The 19,010-nt window shown below is 47.5% G+C and overlaps 1 protein-coding gene across 4 annotated transcripts in view; it reads left to right on the top strand.

Moving 5' to 3' along the window:
- Positions 1–19,010, top strand: part of LOC126037316 (uncharacterized) — a 160,346-nt gene that overhangs the window by 41,263 nt on the left and 100,073 nt on the right. For 3 of the 4 annotated variants that reach the window (XM_049797634.1, XM_049797631.1, XM_049797635.1), the window contains exons 2-4: positions 10,225–10,337; positions 10,667–10,779; positions 11,551–11,663. In XM_049797634.1, the coding sequence (XP_049653591.1) occupies positions 10,225–10,337; positions 10,667–10,779; positions 11,551–11,663 (339 nt within the window). Of the gene's footprint in view, positions 1–10,224; positions 10,338–10,666; positions 10,780–11,108; positions 11,222–11,550; positions 11,664–19,010 lie in introns of all 4 variants that reach the window. The other variant, XM_049797632.1, reaches the window with a different exon arrangement.

The following is a 19,010-nucleotide window of genomic DNA, read 5'->3' as shown; positions in this document are numbered from 1 at the left end:
ACAGAAAAATGAGTGAGCAGCCCACAGCACTGGCAGACAACAGATTTTTTTATACCCACTTCCTCCACCCCTTCTTCCTATTCCCTCCCCCCCCCCTTTTTTTTTTTTTTAAGGGAAATAATTATTCTATTGTGAAACATATTGTCAGTGATGCAGTTGAAGCCAAAAGTTTACATGAGTTCAGGAGAGGATTAACCGAATTCTAAGACATGTGCCAACACAACTGCTATAAAAAGCATCTGCATCACGGTGAAATGCAAACAGCTACTCTGATAACGACACATTATTATTCACTAAATTTGCCTTTGCCTTTTACCCTGTTGTATAGTTACTAATGTTGAAAAGAGTCACTGCTGTGCAAGAAACTAAAACTTACAGCGCTTCATGCTGGGAGAGAACTGTGGCCCATCAGCTCATGGCTGTGAAGCCTTACAACTTAACACGTTGCAGTTGCACACCAACAAGTTCTGAGGTGGACTGCTGACTGTATTCAATAGTCACAGCTTAGGTAGGAGGATATGATAAACCTTACTTATTTGCCTTTAACCGATGCTCCAAATATGTTAAAGTCGTTCTTAAAGCAGGTTACTGGTTTGATTACCCTTCATACAAAATCCTCCTTCAAATGCAGGTTTCTCTTCTCTTCTTTTCAGATTTAAGGCATGAACAGAAACCACACCTGCATCATCACTGAAATCAGTGCCTATTTTTCAATAAACTTTAGCAGCAGCATCAGAATTCGTCCTCAAGTACCGTTCATAAAGCAAATGCTTCATTCTTCAAAACTTTTTTCAGCAAAGGTTAGTAATGCTGTACCACAGACTCTCACGCCCAGTCACACATGTTCTTCCCGAGACTGTTACGCAGCTTAGTATTTTAAAAATCACCATCCTAACTGCATACCTGATACTACTGGTTCTCCCCTTTTTAAAGTCTGATGTTAAGGAAAAGCTGCAAGTCCTACAAAACCAGGCAGACTTGCTTGTTCTTGCCAAAGAGAAAAAGGTTAAGCATTATTAAAAAATAAGACTATTGCCTACCTTTAAGTATCCATAAAGCTATCAACATGAACCGTATGGTGGCCTGTTAGCATCGCTATTTGAACACGGGCATGCAAAATGTCCTTCAGTTAAATTCCAAACTCTATGAAGTAATTGGTGGGCAATTCCCCAAGGATAAAACGTCTATCAAAAGCCAACAGTAAGCCAGAAATCTCTTTCCGTTTCATAGGGTAAAAAAAAAAATAAATACAGTGAATCCTGAAAACAGAAATCGATATTAGACAGGGAACACCTATATAGTTATAGGGCAAGTAATAAAACATTTAGTGTTTTGATTTTTTTCTTTTTATTTATGTCATCACAATAGTTAGACAAACATGGAAACATTTGCAACAGCAATACTTGGGTCACTTTAAAATCTTGGTAACACTGAAATACAGGGCAGCAAAAACTAATGATGTGGGGAGGGGACTTTAGGTCTTCTTATTTTCAGACACATTCACACACACACACACACATATATCTATACACACACGCGCACTCCACAACTCCAAAGAGCTATCTTAACTATGTCTGCCAGTAAACGGAAATAGTAGGCAGAAAGGAACCATATCCATACTAAGACAGTTAGCTGTGTCGTAAAACTGAAGATCACTGCAACCAGTGCCATCTTAAAGAAGAAGAAAAAAAAAAAAAAAAAACCAACACCAAAAAACCTGAAAGGAACCATCGCTGTGCATGTCATAAGCATGAAGTTATTTTAACCTGGTGACTACTCTGCTCTATACTTTAAGCATCGTGAAGTTTTTATGTGTTTTTAAGGTCTAAGGTTACTATTTTAAATGACCTAGTTGTAGTGGCAGCCCAAGTAGCATTCTGGAGAACACCACAGTGCCCACAACTTCTACAGGTCAGTGCAGTCTGATCAAGCACTACATTTCTAGGGGAGGAAAACAAAAAAACACTACCGCTCATTTATTCAATTGAAAAGCTTATTACCTGCACCTTCCAAAGCAACAGGCTACAGGAACACTGAATGCAAAGTAAACCAGACCCATCTGGAATAATCTGACCTCTCAGCTGCAAGTTACACATCTTTCATTTCGTATTTTAAGGGATTAACAGCATTTGGATGCACAGAAACTGTCTTTACAGTGATGTCTGCGGACCTCCGAGTCACGAGTTAAAAATGTCTTCCTAAATTATAACAGTATTAGCACTTCCTCTGAAAGGAGTGAAAAAAACACAACCAGGGAAGGAGGAAAGTGACACACCACCAAGGTTTTTTTTCCCAGAGATAACAAAATCCTGAGAGAACAAGATGCTTGTGCTATCAGAATAAAAATCCCCAAAGAAACAAAAGAGTTTACCTTTCCCTTGGAAAAGTTACTTTTGAGTCAAGATCTGCTCTTTTTCTCTCCCAACCATGAAATCTCTCTTCAGCTTAAGACTCTCTTCTACTGCAGTAGAAATTTAGTGCACATGCTGGAACCTGGACAGAATCTTATTTAAAAAAACAAACAATACAATAGTACTACAGTGGCTAGAAATCTTTTACATATTCTGATGAAAAGACTCAACTTATTTCTAGGAAATAAAGTGTTTGGGGCCAAAGCCAACGCATGATGTTCATGTAAGGTTAAATTTTTATTAATTTTTTTCTTTTTTTAAATTGATATATTGAAAAAAGCTGGAGAAGGAAGCAGGGACAGAAATGAAAAACCATTCAGGGAGTCAGTGGTATAGACTGTCAGCACGCAACCTAAATATTGTAATTGCAGATCACATAGTCAGAACAAGCCAGTCAAAAGTAGCACACTCCCTGGGAGAGGGGCGGGAGTCTCTCTCCCCTTGTCTTTCAAGCCAAGACCCAACTAGCAGAAGGCAGCTTTTCTGTCAGATAAAGCAAGGCAAAAGGATCATGTACAGCAACTTCCTTGCAGCCTCTTGCTCCTGAGCACCCTTCTTCACCTCTTTCTCTCTTTCTTCTGGTGATGGGAAGGCAAAGCATGTTCTGTTCCTGTGAGCCCATACTGCTTGTCCCTATAGTCACAGCAGGCACCTGTGATTCCTCTCCGAAGACATTTACGCACAGAAATCAGTTGAGTGGTGTGTTACGGAAGCATAAGCTGCAGTGGACGTGATTTTGAATCAGTTATTGTTTTGCTCATCATGACAAAATAAAACCGGCAATTTCTTACTTTATAGAAATCCTCCTAAAGTAGTAGTTGCCCCCAATCGCTGTCAAGTTTTTGTATCACAGGAGAACAAATGCAGCCAAAAGAACATCTTCTCTAAAATGACCACTCCGAACTGCACAAGCAGGCAGGCGCAGGCAGCTCCCGATTTAATTAAGCGTATGTACACAGCACCACTTAGTGGTGCAAGCGGAGTCACCGCTGACAGGAATGAGAAGCTTGAACACCAACCTTCCCGCCCCGGCCCCCTGGACACTGCAGCCTGATCTTGACAAATTGACCGCCTGGATAAAGAAAGCTATCTGGCAACTAAAAAGATCCATTGTACTTTTCTGCTCAGTACACCTAAAGATACAGATTCAGCCTCTAAATCTCGGCCAATTTCTTGAATACCACCAACACTCAGAACAGGTTTCAAATGGCAACGTGGCAGGACAAAGTAATAAATGCTTATCCTTAAGTCTGCTAACTTTCTAAACCTTTGCCTAGACCTTAAGGAAATGTAAAAACAAACAAACTACTGCAAAGTTCAATACGCAAGCCACGCAAAGTTAAGGCTATCAAGTAGGAACCTGATTACGAGTATAAATCATGCAATAGCTACTCTATGACATGGATGTCCTGAACAGATCATCCTCTACAGTGTAAGTCCAAGGTACAAACCCATCAGCACCTCCTTCCCTCTCTGTATCGCTGTGGTTACCTGCTCTGTGCCCAGAGCCAAAAAGAATCCCGACGTTGGAGTTACTGTTCCTTTTATGCCCAGCCCCATACTTCTTTCCTGACGGAGAGGTGACGCACCTGATTTGAGGTGGAGTGCAGACAACCTTCTCATCTAGTGCTGGGCAGTTTATTTGTCCCACAAACAAACCCCAGGAAAGAGAATGCACGGTTGGACGGGTGCACTTGAGATTTTGACCACGCGGTAGCACCGTTAACTGCTGAAAGAGCAGGACTCTCTGCCGCTCTGTGTCCATGTCACGACTGCCCTCACGTCCCCAGTCTGCACCCAGCTCCTCCAGGGTGTGCAGAGGGGCTTCCAGCCCTGGCTCAGCAGGCGTCCACATAAGATCCCCCAGCCAAGAGGGGGGTGTATGCTCACCTGCCACATCGATACCGTGGGTACATTAAAAGCCACCCCCCAACTCTTTCCCCAGGAGTGATTGGGGGAGGCTCTTCAGTCATCTGGCTGTAAACCCCCTCCCCCTCAGGGAGACCAACATCCAGGCATGCCTTGCTCTAACTCCCCAAATCCACTGCCCTCCGAGGAATAAAAGGCGTCTGGGCCACTCCCCCGGCTCTAATCTGCAGATATGCCTGGCTTCCCAGAAGTAGGCTGAGAAAGCCAGCATTAAGGCACTCCTTCCCACGCCCAGATCCACAAAATCCTCAGAGAAAAGAAGAAAAATAGCCACTTCACTGCAGCAGGAAGTAAATAAACTTGGGGGACACAGGAGGCCAGTTCTCCCGGGGTCAATGGAAAGGATGGCTAGATGCAACGTATCTGAGGATTTTCCATGTGCACAGCTGAAACAGCCATGCCTCAAGCAGGGATACGTCCCATTTATGGCAGTTCCTCGCCACTTCTCATCCCCAAAAGACAAACTCGGGCCTCTGCCTTCTCCGTGTGTAGCTCCCCACTCCCTTCAGCATGGAGCTGCGAGGCTCTGGCTTTGTGGAGAACCACAGGTGGGAAACCGAGGCTACTAATGGTGACCACAGAGAACAGACCAGCTCGGAGGGGGCGAGGAGGGCCGATGCACAATTTCTACGTTTGAATTTGTTGGGAACTTGGTGGGAGTCACAAGCTTGCAAGGCACAACCCCAGCTATCCAAGACATGGGCTTCCCAAGATCACAAACCTCCGGGGACGGGGACGGCGCCTGCGCCGGCGAGCGAACGCCGGGCTGCCCCAACGCGAAGCACGGCGCATGCGCCCGGGAGGCGCGTCCGCACGGCTGGTCGGGGAGCGGGCGCAGCGGGAAGCCCGCGGAAAACCACGCGAAACCGGCAACGCTCCCGAGTCTGACCTGGTCGGACTCCGGGGGCCGCGAGGACTACGCCGCGCCCGAGAGCCGCGCTGCTGCCCGGCCGCCGAGTCCGCGAAAACTACAGCTCCCAGCATGCCCCGGGAGGCAGCCTGCCCTGCTGCCTGACCCCGAGGGGACGCCGCTTCCGTTCCCCCCCACCTCCCCACCCCGGCGCAGCGGCAGTTCCCGCCGAGCCCCCAGCGCCGCTCCGGGTAGCTCCGGCACGGCGCGGCCCCGCTGCCGCTCCGTGCGTGCAACACGGACCCCGCCGTCCTCCTCGGGGCTTTCCCCGGGACCCGCCGGCCGACTGCGCAGCCCCGCCACGGGGCCCGGTGAGCCCCCACCCCCGCGCGCCCGTTCTCTCAGCCGCCCTGTCAGCGCCCCACCCCCCACCCCCACGCGCCCGTTCTCTCAGCCGCCCTGTCAGCCCCCCACCCCCCACCCCCGCGCGCCCGTTCTCTCAGCCGCCCTGTGAGCCCCCAGGGCTCCCCCTCGGCCTCGGCACCCCCACCGCCCCCGGGCCACCCCCGCCTCCGACGTTCGTGCTCCGAGGGGCGCCCGGCCCCGCTCACCTTCTCCCTCGGGCCAGCCGCAGCCCGGTCACCGCTCAGCTCTGCTCTGCTCCGCTCCTGCCTGGGCTCCCGGCGGCCCCTCCCCCGGCAGCCCCTCCTCCCCCGGCGGCCCCCCCCTTGCCAGGGAGGGGGCGTCGCCATCAGCCTCTCACTGCCCGCACCTGCGGCTCCTCCAGCCCCGGCCCGCAGCTGTGGTACCGAAACCCGGAACCAAACCCCTCAACACCAAGGTGAACTGAAGCATCAGGCACTGCCTTGAATGAGTGACAGATGTCAAGAGTCATCTGATGTGGAAGAGGTGTTAACTGGGGTCAAAATACAGATTTTAATACCCATCTTATTTTAGTTCTAAGACTTGGCGATTGCCAGGTATCATCTTTTCCATTTCCCCAGGTCCACCCGCGAGCGAGGCCACAAGGGAGATTTCTTCCAGAGAGAGGATAGAGTTATTAAGTCTCAAGACCACGATTTGCTTTTCTCCTTCATGAAGAGGTGAGTGGGTCATATAGCATCACTAGTCACCCAAGCAGTTAAGCCTGAACTTTTCACCTGTCCTTTAATGCCGTCAACTCCAAGCTAAATTTTTCCCGTTATTAAGAGGGGACCAAAGATCATGTGAAGTATTATTATCCTTTCTACAAATACACCCCCATCTTGGAGCTTTAGCTACTAGAGAAGGTCTTGGGAGTTTGGGGTCAGAGGAGCTAGCTGCAAGTACAAACTTTCATACAGCTCTGTTTAGGATGTGTGATGTTTCTCTGGTTGTCTAAACCGGTCTAAATTTCCACAGATGGTCCCGACTCTGGGTGGCTCTAACAAGGATCCTGGAACTCCAGTAAGTTCTAAACATCGTTTTATATTTTAAACATGATCCCAAGTTCCTTTTTGCACTTGTCTCTACGGTTTTGGCAGCTGACAGCCCCGAGGGGTGCTTGTACAAGTTTCTCCCGAAGGGCGAGTAAATTAATTCTTTTGTCCGTGAGGTGGATGGTTTGGTAACGTTATAATTCACAACGCTATAATTCCTTCTTTCAAATTTAAAAAAAATAATTGCCTTTTAAATCCATCCAATTTAATCTGCTAAAATGATTCTCGTTGTTCTACCTCTTTTCTCAAGTTTTGGTTAAATTCAATGTCAGTATTCTCCACGGAACTAGATTTTCATCTGACTTTGGAATCGGAAAGGCAGGCTGTTACCGAGGTTAAATTCTGTGTCTTTACAAAACTTTGAATCAGTTACAAAACTAGATTATTTTTTTTAATTCAAATTACAAAACCGGTTAATATCAAGATGAACAGTTCAAACAATAATTGTTTCATTTTGTTTATCTCACGTTTAGAACCCCTCAAAAAAAACCACATACACCCTCTAAACACACAAAAAGATTATTGCCCTCGACAATATTCCTAATAGCAACCCCAACATTATAAACTTTACACAACTGTTTTCCCAAATAGATAACGTGAAACTTACTTACAGATTTTCCGTTTTAAAGGGACAGTTTCTTTAGACTTCCAGTTTCTTGTTGGGTGCTTTCTTTATTCTCGAATAATGAAGCCAAGGTTCTTCTCCCAGACCTTTACTGCTACAAGTGTTGTTAAAATGACTCGATACGGTCCTTTCCACTTCTCGGTGATTTTATATATATTCAATCTCCTGGTCGGAAGGGATGCGCTGCTACGTCCAATTCTAAGGGTCCAGCTGTGGAGACATACTGACAAAGTTCTTGAAAAGAATTGCTTAAAGAAATCATAACACCTTTTAAAAACATATCTCCAAAGGCACTCAAGATACTCAGAACACAGGACTCTTGATATGGTCTTTCATACATTTCCTAAAGACTTGGCTTTTCTTTCTCTTCTGGCTATACTCCGATTCTTAATAGAGCCACGGGTAACGCTTTAACCCATGTGAGGAGTGAGGTTTCCTGACAAATTTTACTCGACTGTTGCTTAAGGATATAGTTCATTCTCTCTCTCTCTCTCTCTCTCCCCCCACACACTTGCCTGTGGTCTATGTGGGGTGTGATAGTCTCAATCCATAGATAATACTTGGCTCAACTTGTCTCATAATCTTTGCTATAAAATGAGGGCCATTGTCAGATGACATTCTTACAGGCACCCCATATTTTGGTATTATCTCTTTGAGCAAGACTTTGACTACTTCCCTTGCTTTGTTGGTGCGACAAGGGAAAGCCTTGGGCCACCCAGTAAAGATATCAACTAAAACTAGGACATATCCTTATTTTCAAGGCAATTCTATAAAATCAATTTGCTAATATTCTTCTAAAAAATTTCCTTATTTAATAATCCCAAAGATGATCTTATTACTGGTTCGGGGATAAATTTACATATACATTTCACGTCCACTTATAATTGTTTAAACAATCTTTGTCATATTTCGCTTTCTGTTTCCCAGTATACTCTGTGATGTTCAATGGGGCATTTTCTCTTATTATTGTGGGTGGGACTATTATTCGACCTGTCGGTGTTACAGCCTATCCTGTTTCATTTTGTTAGCCTGCAATCTAATAATTAATTCTTCATCTTTTTCATTATAATTTGGAGTTTCTTTAGGCAATTTTATACCTTTCTCTGGAACTAGTGCTAGGATGCCTTTTTCTGCAGCCTCTTCAGCAGCTTTATCAGCCAGTCGGTTACCTGCGTTAGGACCGGTCTTACCTAACGGATGTGCTTTACAGTGCATCATCGTGACTGCTGTTGGTTTTTGAATGCTTTCTAACAATTTCAGTATTTGTTCTGCGTGCTGAACGGCGGTTCCTGGTGCAGATAACAGTCCTCTTTCTCCCCGTATCGCTCCATGCGTACGTACCACTCCAAAAGCATACTTTGAGTCTGTCCAAGTGTTGACTCGCTTTCCTTGACTTAGTTCCAGAGCTCGAGTAAGAGCTATCAATTCAGCCTTTTGGGCAGAGATCATCGAAGGCAAAGTTGGCAACGCAAGTACCTCCTCAGTAGTTATTGTCTATCTCGATAAAACGTTTTCCTTCACAGATGGAACCGCTTCCGTCGGCATATAGTTCCCAATCTGTTTCTTCTAGTGGCACATCTCAGAGATCCAGTCAGCTGGAGTAAACTCTTTCGATTGCCTGCAAGCAGTCACGTTCCAGTTCTCCTTTAACTCGGTCAGTTGTTGAAAACGCAACAGGGTTAACGGCGGTAGTAGTTTTTAGGTAAACATCATCTTGTTCCAGCAACAACACCACTTGGTATTTCAGCATTCTGCTAGAGGATAACCAGTGCCCCCCTTTCCGTTTTAGCACAACAGTTATCATGTGGGAAACGTACAGTAATCCTTTCTCCTCAGGCGAACTTACGAGCTTCCTGGATCAGTAGCACAGTTGCACCGTTGACGTTTTTTCTTTTTTGGAGGAACCTCTGTCCTCCGGGATCCCCTGTGATTCCTTCCAGACGTCTCCTAGAGTCTTTAGGCCTTTTCTTATAAGGACCGGAGATCCCAGGTAGCAGCCCCAGACTTGTCTAATGAGGCTACCCTAGATGATTCTTTTCTTTTGCAGGAAGGTCTCTTCTCCGGGATCGACCCAAGACTCCTCCCAGGCGTCAACCCAGAACATTTTGACCTCTGCGTTCGGGACCGGAGATCCCAGCTACCTGCCCCAGACTCCTCCAAGTAAGTAGCTCGAGACATTTTTGTTCCCCTGTAGAGAAATCTCTCAACTCCGACAGGCACCTGAGACTCCTCCCAGGCATCTCCCACAGTCTTCTGTCCTCTGCTTTACCTACCTAAGGGGTCAGGTAGGAGCCCCAGACTCCTCCAAGGAAGCTACCGTTGAGGTTTTTTTCTTTTCTGGAGGACCCTGTGCCCTCCGGGATCCCCTGTGATTCCTTCCAGACGTCTCCTAGAGTCTTTTGGCCTCTTCTTATAAGGACCGGAGATCCCAGGTAGCAGCCCCAGACTTGACTACTGAGGCTACCCTAGATGATTCTTCTCTTTTGCAGGAAGCTCTCTTCTCCGGGATCGACCCAAGACTCCTCCCAGGCATCATCCAAGAACGTCTTGACCTCTGCGTTCGGGACCGGAGATCCCATCTACGTGCACCGGACTCCTCCAAGTAAGCAGCTCGAGTCATTTTTGTTCTCCTGTAGAGAAATGTCTCAACTCTGACAGCCACCTGAGACTCCTCCCAGGCATCTCCCACAGTCTTCTGTCCTCTGCTTTACCTACCTAAGGGGTCAGGGTGAAGCCCCAGACTCCTCCAAGGAAGCTACCGTTGACGTTTTTTCTTGTTTTCGAGGAGCCTCTGCCCTCTGGGATTCCGTGTGATTCCTTCCAGATGTCTCCTAGAGTCTTTTGGCCTTTTCTTATAAGGGCCGGAGATCCCATGTAGCAGCCCCAGACTTGTCTAATGAGGCTACCCTAGATGATTCTTCTCTTTTGCAGGAAGCTCTCTTCTCCGGGATCGACCCAAGACTCCTCCCAGGCGTCATCCCAGAACGTTTTGACCTCTGCGTTCAGGACCGGAGATCCCAGCTACCTGCCCCAGACTCCTCCAAGTAAGTAGCTCGAGACATTTTTGTTCTCCTGTAGAGAAATCTCTCAACTCCGACAGGCACCTGAGACTCCTCCCAGGCATCTCCCACAGTCTTCTGTCCTCTGCTTTACCTACCTAAGGGGTCAGGGTGAAGCTCCAGACTCCTCCAAGGAAGCTACCGTTGAGGCTTTTTTCTTTTCTGGAGGAAACTCTGCCCTCCGGGATCCCCTGTGATTCCTTCCAAACGTCTCCTAGCGTCTTTTGGCCTTTTCTTATAAGGACCGGAGATCCCAGGTAGCAGCCCCAGACTTGTCTAATGAGGCTACCCTAGATGATTCTTCTCTTTTGCAGGAAGCTCTCTTCTCTGGGATCGACCCAAGACTCCTCCCAGGCATCATCCCAGAACGTCTTGACCTCTGCGTTCAGGACTGGAGATCCCATCTACCTGCCCCAGACTCCTCCAAGTAAGTAGCTCAAGACATTTTTGTTCTCCTGTAGAGAAATCTCTCAACTCCGACAGCCACCTGAGACTCCTCCCAGGCATCTCCCACAGTCTTCTGTCCTCTGCTTTACCTACCTAAGGGGTCAGGTAGAAGCCCCAGACTCCTCCAAGGAAGCTACCGTTGAGGTTTTTTTCTTTTTTGGAGGAACCTCTGCCCTCCGGGATCCCCTGTGGTTCCTTCTAGACGTCTCCTAGCGTCTTTTGGCCTTTTCTTATAAGGACCGGAGATCCCAGGTAGCAGCCCCAGACTTGTTTAATGAGGCTACCCTAGATGATTCTTCTCTTTTGCAGGAAGCTCTCTTCTCCGGGATCGACCCAAGACTCCTCCCAGGGGTCATCCCAGAACGTTTTGACCTCTGCGTTCGGGACCGGAGATCCCATCTACCTGCCCCAGACTCCTCCAAGTAAGTAGCTCGAGACATTTTTGTTCTCCTGTAGAGAAATCTCTCAACTCCGACAGGCACCTGAGACTCCTCCCAGGCATCTCCCACAGTCTTCTGTCCTCTGCTTTACCTACCTAAGGGGTCAGGTAGAAGCCCCAGACTCCTCCAAGGAAGCTACCGTTGACGTTTTTTCTTGTTTTCGAGGAGCCTCTGCCCTCTGGGATTCCGTGTGATTCCTTGCAGACGTCTCCTAGCGTCTTTTGGCCTTTTCTTATAAGGACCGGAGATCCCAGGTAGCAGCCCCAGACTTGACTACTGAGGCTACCCTAGATGATTCTTCTCTTTTGCAGGAAGCTCTCTTCTGCGGGATCGACCCAAGACTCCTCCCAGGCATCATCCCAGAATGTTTCGACCTCTGCGTTCGGGACCGGAGATCCCATCTACCTGCCCCAGACTCCTCCAAGTAAGTAGCTCGAGACATTTTTGTTCTCCTGTAGAGAAATCTCTCAACTCCGACAGGCACCTGAGACTCCTCCCAGGCATCTCCCACAGTCTTCTGTCCTCTGCTTTACCTACTAAGGGGTCAGGAAGAAGCCCCAGACTCCTCGTAGGAAGCTACCGTTGAGGTTTTTTTCTTTTTTGTAGGAAGCTGTGCCCTCCGGGATCCCCTGTGATTCCTTCCAGACGTCTCCTAGCGTCTTTTGGCCTTTTCTTATAAGGACCGGAGATCCCAGGTAGCAGCCCCAGACTTGACCAATGAGGCTACCCTAGATGATTCTTCTCTTTTGCAGGAAGCTCTCTTCTCCGGGATCGACCCAAGACTCCAAGACAAGCAGGTGAAGGAAGCCTTGCTGAAGCTTCAGAGAAGGAAGAGGGTCTTTCATTCCGTCTAGCTGGCGCTCTAGGCTTTCACCTGTCTCCTGTCTTTCTGCTCTTTCTTCTTGAGCTCTTGCAGTATTTCTCACGGAATGTTAAGTGGTTAAAAGTGTCCTGGTTTCAGCTTGGATAGAGTTAACTGTCTTCCTAGTAGCTGGTACAGTGCTATGTTTTGAGTTCAGTATGCAAAGAACCTTGATAACACTGATGTTTGCAGTTGTTGCCGAGGAGTGTTTAGATAAAGTCAAGGATTTTTCAGCTTCTCATGCCCAGCCAGCGAGAAAGCTGGAGGGGCACAAGAACTTGGCACAGGACACAGCCAGGGCACCTGACCCAAACTGGCCAACAGGGTATTCCATACCATGCGACATCCCATCTAGTATAGGAACTGGGGAGTGTGGGGGGGAATCGCTGCTCGGGGACTAGCTGGGTGTGAATGGTGGATGGTGAGCGATTGCACTGCGCATCATTTGTACATTCCGATCCTTTTATTATTGCTGTTGTCATTTTATTAGTATTATCATTATTAGTTTCTTCCTTTCTGTTCTATTAAACCGTGCTTATCTCAACCCACGAGTTTTACTTCTTTTTCCGGATTTTTTCCCCCATCCCACTGGTTGGGGGGGGAGTGAGTGAGCGGCTGGGTGGTGCTTAGTTGCTGGCTGGGGTTAAACCATGATAGAGACAGAGTCACAGCAGCACAGAATGGATGCTGAAAGAGACCTCTAGAGATCATCCAGCCCACCTCGGCTGCTCGAGCAGGGCCAGCTGCAGCAGGCTGTGAGTCTGCTTCTCGAAGGTTCTATTGGCTGCGTTGCTCCCAGGTTGTGGAGCTCGCATGGGAAATGGGCAATGAAGAGGGATGAAGTTTCCAGGCACTTTCTGGCCGGTGCAGTGATTTTTTCTACTCTTAAAAACTCAGTTGGGCTCAGCACAGCAAGGAGCCACAGCAAGGTCTTCAGTGCCTGCACTGGAAACTCTGCGTATACTCCGGCCAGGGAGCACCGCAGACACCCTTCCCTCCACGGGCCCCCAGTTTCCAAGAGAGCCCATGCCTCCAGCGGGTCCCAAGCGCCCTACCCAGGCAGGAGCACGGCACAGACCAGTGCGTTTAAAGCTTCTCCCGGAGGAGCCCGTGCAGCCCGAGTCGTTGAAGAGGGCGGTAGCTGGGAGCCTTGTGGAGGATGTCCTGAGGAGGTGTGTGGCTCCAGGGCCACAGAGCCCCCAGGCAGCTCCCCCAGGCAGAGAATAAAGAGTTTGCTCCCAAGGGCTTGCTTGTGCCTACATTTATTGATGCCAGGCCATACTGTGTCTGGGTGTTTTCCCTGCAAAGTTTTCCCTCGTCTTCCTCCCTCCTACAGCCTCGGTCAGGCCAAGACCCAGTTCTACAGGGAATCTTAAGTAGGGACGAGAAAAGGAGTCAATGTTTCTGCCTTGTTTAGAAAGCTTTGTGGCTGGGCTATTGGAGGGGCTGGTCCAGCTCTGTAAAGCTGTACTCATGCCTTCTGTGAGTCCCATAGGTGGGCGCTGTTGAAGGCTGCGCCTTGTTCTGTGCGTTTATTCTCTCGTCCCCTCACGACCTCCTGATGGGCCTTGGGGTTCCTACCCAGGCCCGTTGGTGGTCCTGTGTCGCAGTAGAGACGGACACGACAAGTAACAGATCATGCAAAATGGCTCCTTTATTGTTCTAACACACCTTTTTATTCCCTACTTCAGAGTATGTGTTAGTAGATGATTGGTTTAGTTAGTAACGGTTCTTCTTATCGCTATCTTGTTTTTGTACCGCTCTTCTCGGATCTTCCCAGACTTTCAAGGATACACTACAAGCTGCTCAAGGTCGCGCTGTTCTCGAACTGTCAGGCATTTTGTAGACCCGTTGCATCCCCCGACAGTCCTGTCTGTGTCTTAACAAGGGACTGGCCTTCAAAATGAGGCTTTGGGCCCTAAGAGAAGGGTTTGGAGCATAAAAATGAGGGTTTGGAAACTCAGGATGTGGCTTGGACCCTGAAAACGACTGGCTGGATCCTAAAAATGAGGCTTTGGAGACTGAAAATGGGAGTTCGGCAACTAAAAAAGTGGCCTTGGGCTCTAAAAAGGAGACTTTGCCAACTGCAAGGGAGCCCGTGGACCCTCAAAATGGGAGTTTGGAGCCTGAAATGGGGCTCTGGAAGCCAAACCTAAGACTTTGGGAAGGGAAAACGAGGCTTTCTGCCCTGTAAGTGTAACTTTGGAGCCTAAAAGCGTGGCTTTGTGCCTTAAAGCTGAGGGTTTAAACCCTCCAAGTGAAACTGCGGGCCCTAAAGAACAGCTATGGGTCATAAAAGGCCAAATGGTTTGGACCAGAACAATGAGGAGTTTGGCCCTCCAGATGAGGCTTTGGGCACTAAAAATGGTGGGGGAGATGCTACATGTGACCCTTTGGGCTCTGCAAAGGAGGGGAACCTATTGGTGTCGATAGGGCCCCAAGACATGAGGCTTTGGTCCCAAAGAGAGGGCTTGGGTCACTCCAGGGGAGGCCCTCAGCTGTTAAAAGAGGCCTTTGGACCCTCCAATGGAGGGTTTGGGCCCTAAGAGTGGGGCTTTGGAAATGAAACTGAGGCTTTGAACCCTGCATTAGGTTTTGTGCCTTCAAGGGATGCTTCAGTACCAAAAACGAGGGCTTTGCGCCCTAGAAATGGGTCTTTGGAAGCTCCAAATGAGGGGTTGTGCGTTAAACAAGAGATGCCTTGCACCCCAGATGAGGAGCTTGGCCTCTACAATGAGGCTTTGGGCCCTCCAATTGAATATTTGGACCCCCAAAATGAGGCCTTGGGCTCTCCCTAGTTGCAGACTGGATCCTAAAAATGAGCCTATGGTCCCTGGAAAGGAGGCTCTGTTCCCTGAAGAGGAGGCTTTGGAAGGTAAAGAATGAGGCTTGGGGCTCTAACGGTGGGGTTTGTGCTGTAAAAGGAAGGTTTGGGCCTTACAAATGGGTATTTGGGCCCCTGCAATGAGGCTTCAGGACCCTAAAAATGAAGGGGTGGATTGTGGAAACGATTCTTTGGACCCCGAAAATGAGGCATTGGGCCCTAAAACTGAGGTTCGGAGCCTCAAAATTTGAGTTTAGAAACAAGGTTGCGGAGCCTGAAATGGGGCTCTGGAGTTTATAAATAAAGCTTTGGACCATCAAAATGAGGATTTGTTCACAAAAAAGAAGGGTTGGGACGCGAAAAGGAGTATTTGGACAGTCAAAACAAGGCTTTGGGACAGAAAAATGTGTACTTGGGCCTTATAAACGAAGCTGTGTACTCTAAAAAGTGGCCTTCAGTCCTAAAGCGTTCAGTCTTCTATTGGGATGCTCCCTGTGGGACAGGAGGACAATTGCTTTGAGCTGCCTCTATTTCAGGAAGGATTACCTACATTTGCCTTCCATCTGAAATACTGCTTAGTGCAACTTGTTGGGTTGTTTGGTTTTTTTAAAATTGGGGAAGTGTGTGTGAACAGCTGAGTGCTAGTATACAGTGAATTACCTTCCCCTGCTGAGAGTAAATGGGTTTAGGAATAAAAATACCCGTTTTGTATTACAAAAATTGGTTCCCTTGAAGATGCAAGTGCTAACTGATGGACTCCTGGCTGACAAAATCTCTTCCCAGCTTGCTTAAACATTAAACAGCCTTCACAGTGGCGTTCAGATGATCTCGTGTGATTTCTTGCAATTAATCATGGTTGACTGAAGCGTACCACTAAAGCATAGTAATGTGTTTTGGTTGTTAAAAAGTAGGAGGAGAAGTTCATGGAGACATCTTCTGTGTCGGGTTTCAATGAGTTCAAGCTATTGTTGTGTCCGGTTGAGAGTTTCTGATGTTATTTTTCCCTCTTTCGGAGGGAGGTGAACATGCCCATCTCGCCCTCCAGGAGCAAGGATGCCATGTCCGAGTTCAAGCCCATGCCACCCTCAAAGCTTGCGTCCTGGAGTTGAGCGTGGAGGGGCATCACCCCACGAAGGTTTGGTGTGTTGTAGCAGTCGGTGCTGTGAGGTCTGGTGGGTGGGTGGCAGTGGGGTGGAAGCAGCTGTTGGGGGTTCCGTCATTTGCATAGCCCAGCCCCCCCCGCATGCTTCAGAATGTTGGGGTCCCTGTGGCAGTTTTTGAATGGTCCCTCCCAGTTGGGTCAACGGACCCAGCGCAGCCAGAAGATCCCGTTGGAGCTCCTCTCTCTGGCATAAATCCCTCGGCGTTTGGGCTTGAGAAGAGGTAAAGTTGGAATCTGCAGATCTCCTTAGGTGACCTTCAGGAGCTGTGGGCTGTGGGTGGGGACTGGCTCTCTGTCTCTGGTCCAGCGACTGGTGTCATTGCTCATAGGAGGAGCTTTATCAGGCGAATCTGCCGTTTCCCTTCTTCTGGGGGTTACGGGAGCCGTTTTGGAGGTGAGGGAGATGTGAATTCCCGGTCTTGAGCCAACCTGGATGGAGCAGAGGTGGACTGTGATTTGTCTGACCTCAACAGTGTATCTGTAACGCAGTTGCAATCGTCTCTGCCTGCACAACTGGCATGAGGTCCTGTTTTATTTTAAAGGAGACGTAGTGAATAAAATCAGTGAATCTAATGGGCGGTCTTTCTGACCAAATATATAAATGTTTATTTAGGATAAGATAAACGGTCCCTTGAAGCACTGGTTACACGGACTTAACTCTGTGTTGCCTAAAAATGGGACCAAGTTTGGCTCGGCCGTGGGCGTCTACATTAGAGACATCCACGTTTAGTCAGATGAATCACACCCCAGTCTCCTGTGTTCCTCATCAGGTCTCTGGCAACTCTGCTGTTAGCCCTTACTGAAGCCAAGTACAGTCTCTCATTGATTGATAGATTGATTTTAACAGAAAGGAAAGTCAGTCTTAGACATTTGGTTGCGGAAGAAAGTTTGTGTTTGAAGATCGTGCTTGGATCTTTGAGTAGGTCTAATTAGATGCCTTTTCCTCTTTGCTTCATCCCTGATAAGCTTAGGCACTCTCTGTTTGTCCTGTTTCGGAGGACCACTGCCCAAGGCGCGTAGCATTGCCCAGGGAGATGCTGCATCTCATTTTGCACTGTGAGTCTTGTTAAGTCATCAGGAATGAAGTACTTTTAGGAGATAAGCTAACTAAATTGCACTCAAGTGAAAAAAGTGCTCTATAACTCCCGAGAAATAGTACTGGATTATAATGAAAACAGAAGTATTTTGAGCAAAAGATGCTTAAAAAGTTAGGTAAAAATGAAGAGCACGGTGCAATTTTTTTAGTTTGGGTTTTTATACATTTTTGATTTAAAGTTTGAATGTAAACAAATCTGCTTGAATTGATGTGGAAAAGATGCTCAAATTGACAAGTATTTCTTTCAAACAAGAATAAGCAAAGTAGCAGCTAGAGAGAGTGTTTTGGCTTTAAAGTGTTTTGTATTTGTGAACCCAAATCTCCAGGCTGCTGGGCAGGGTGAGACCTGTGCCAGCCAATTCATCTTTTAGCTCCAAGTGCCTTTTGATAGAGATGCAGGTCTCCTGGGGATTGTGGGGACGTGCTCCTGCATCTGGAAAAGATGGCTGAGTTCCTGGTGTAAGAAGGGCACTGGGGTTTAGAGGTCAGAGCTGAGGCAGGTATGGAAGATGGCAATAGCTGTGATCATTAGTGCAAAAAATTTATTTTTGTATATTCAAGCAGGTTTTTTTCTCTCCTCTGCTAATCCAGTGTGGAATATAAGCCAATAAAGAGAAACCGACGCTGTACACGCTGGACACACTTAAGTATTTGTTTTAAAATAGGTGTGAGGTCAAGCTAGAACGTGCTTTGCAATTGGTGTATTTACTGCAGCAAATTTTCTGCTCTTCCTGGCCGTCTTCTGTGGTTTTCAGCCTGCTTCACCTCCACAGAAAGAGATACCATGCGTATGAAAGAGCCGGTTATGCGTCTTCCCTTAGGAGATATTTTTTTGTGCTCTGCTCTTGAGTTACGATCTGAATTATTTATGCCAACATTTCAAATAGCTTTTGGATTCCCTGGTTAAAGTATTCTGAACCTACCCCAGCTACATGTTACAATGCACAAGTCCCACGAACCATCAGTTTTTATTTCATGTCATTTGTCATGAAGTAACACACATTGCAGCCAGAATGCTGTGTTGCTGTTCCATGTTTTTTTTTACAGTAGTTTTCCAGCTGTATTCCTCGTCCCCATGATAAAGAGTGTTGCCAGTATTTCTTTTTATCTTAGAATACACATGGTAAGGATGGTTGCTGGATGTCTCATCCTTTTTAAGGCTGTGAAGGCATGCTCTGACAAGGCCTTTTCCCAGACCCAGGTATTCAGGGATGCAAGGTGTGCCTATCCCCATCAGCTCTGTGAAGGATGTAAGAGAGATTGTGCGCCTGAAGGTTGAATGATGCTTCTGTGTTAGAAGCTGAATTTCCACAAGCAAAAAACAGCTTCCCCGACTCTTTAAGCTGTGTGTCCTTTTAATGCTGCAAAAATGTAAATAATGATCCTTGCGTACATCTTTCTCAATTAAATGTACAGTGGATGTCTTCTCGTTCAGCTAGTCTGGAGCTTAAAAAGCAGCTTAAAAATACTGGACAGGGTAATTTTTGGTGGACATGGCCAGAGCCTGCTTGGAAGAAAATTGGATTGGTTACACCAGTCTTTATGTGAGGCCCAAAGAGAGCCTAAGGTTTTGAGTGCCCTAGAATGCTCTTTTCAAGTAGGTTAACAGGCACATATACACCCTGTAATGACGTAAGGACTCCCCAGAACATCTTCAGGACAGCTATATTTTATGCAAGCCCCTGTTTTCATGCAACCTCAGCTAGCGTTGTGCTGCTCTTTGCAGGGTCGGGTGAGCGGTGTTGTCTTTGGCTGTGTGGGCTTAAATGTGTTTCTAATGTGCGTGTCAAATAATTGCCTGTTAAACAGACTGCCAGTGTGGCTGAC

The sequence above is a fragment of the Accipiter gentilis genome, unplaced genomic scaffold, assembly GCF_929443795.1.
Source record: "Accipiter gentilis unplaced genomic scaffold, bAccGen1.1, whole genome shotgun sequence".
In the NCBI taxonomy this organism is placed as follows: Eukaryota; Metazoa; Chordata; class Aves; order Accipitriformes; family Accipitridae; genus Astur; species Astur gentilis.
This window is presented reverse-complemented; position numbering and strand designations above follow the sequence as displayed.